This window comes from Dipodomys ordii, unplaced genomic scaffold (assembly GCF_000151885.1).
Source record: "Dipodomys ordii isolate 6190 unplaced genomic scaffold, Dord_2.0 Scaffold119, whole genome shotgun sequence".
NCBI classification, from domain to species: domain Eukaryota; kingdom Metazoa; phylum Chordata; class Mammalia; order Rodentia; family Heteromyidae; genus Dipodomys; species Dipodomys ordii.
Genome location: NW_012267335.1, coordinates 4,968,437 through 4,969,340, shown reverse-complemented (window position 1 = coordinate 4,969,340; position 904 = coordinate 4,968,437). Strand labels below are relative to the sequence as shown.

Below are 904 nucleotides of genomic sequence, written 5' to 3'. Positions count from 1 at the left end.
CCCCGCAGCCGCGCGCACTCCCGCGCCGCGCGCGTCGCCACCCCGGCTCATTTCTCACCCACTTCAAAGTTCATTCACAAAACTCCCGACTTTCCCGGAGACGCTCCGTGCCCCCCCTTCCTCCTTCCCTCCCCGCCCTGGGTGTGGGGCGGTGGGATGGGGTACGAGGGGGGGTCCGCCCGATTCCCCGCGGAGGTACCGAGCCACCGGGGTGGGCGATCGGGACCCCGGGCCCGGGCGGCGCGGCGCGGGGTGCGGCGGGGCGCGGGGAGGAGGGGTTCGCTCTGGCTTTTCGATCTGCCTCTAAGTAAAGGGAGGGGGAAACTTTTGCGGCTCCCCGCTCAGCGCTCCCCCCGCCCCTGGCGGTCGTGACTGGCTTCTCCCGCCCTCGCCCCCTCCTCCCCACATCTGACGAGCCTGACACACGAACAGGTAGCGACCGCGACGGCTGCTTTTATTTATTATTTTTTCCCTCCTCCCGGGGAAAAGTTGACGTTTAACCCTTGCAGCTCCGTCCCCCGCCGCCACCCGCACCCCCGGCGCGTGCCAAGGAGTCCCCGGCCCCCCCCGCGCGCCGCTCCACGCCCCCCCACGCGCGCCCCAGCCCCGCGGCCAGCGCGTCCTCACCATGATCAGAGTGTGGTTCCTCTGCTCCGCCGAGGCAGCCTCCGCATCTTGCTGGGGTTTGTTGGGGTGCTGCTGCTTGCCGGCGCCGGCGCCCGATTTCTTGGCCCTCTGCTCCAGGGTCCGCTGGTAGAGGCTGACGGTGTCCCGGCGCTCCAGCTCCAGCTGCTCCACCTGAGCCTGCTGGTACCTGTTCTCGCAGTGGACGTGGTGCCGCCGGCAGCCCTCGATGCGCTGGCGGAGCCGCTCGACCACCGTGCTGTGCTTGGGGACGCCCCCC

The 904-nt window shown here is 70.5% G+C and overlaps 1 protein-coding gene across 1 annotated transcript in view; it reads right to left on the bottom strand.

Moving 5' to 3' along the window:
- Maml3 (mastermind-like 3 (Drosophila)) overlaps nucleotides 1-904 on the bottom strand; it is a 386,611-nt gene that overhangs the window by 334,627 nt on the left and 51,080 nt on the right. The window contains exon 3 of the mRNA XM_013029504.1: nucleotides 628-903. Coding sequence (XP_012884958.1) covers nucleotides 628-903 — 276 coding nt within the window. The remainder of the gene's footprint in view (nucleotides 1-627; nucleotide 904) is intronic.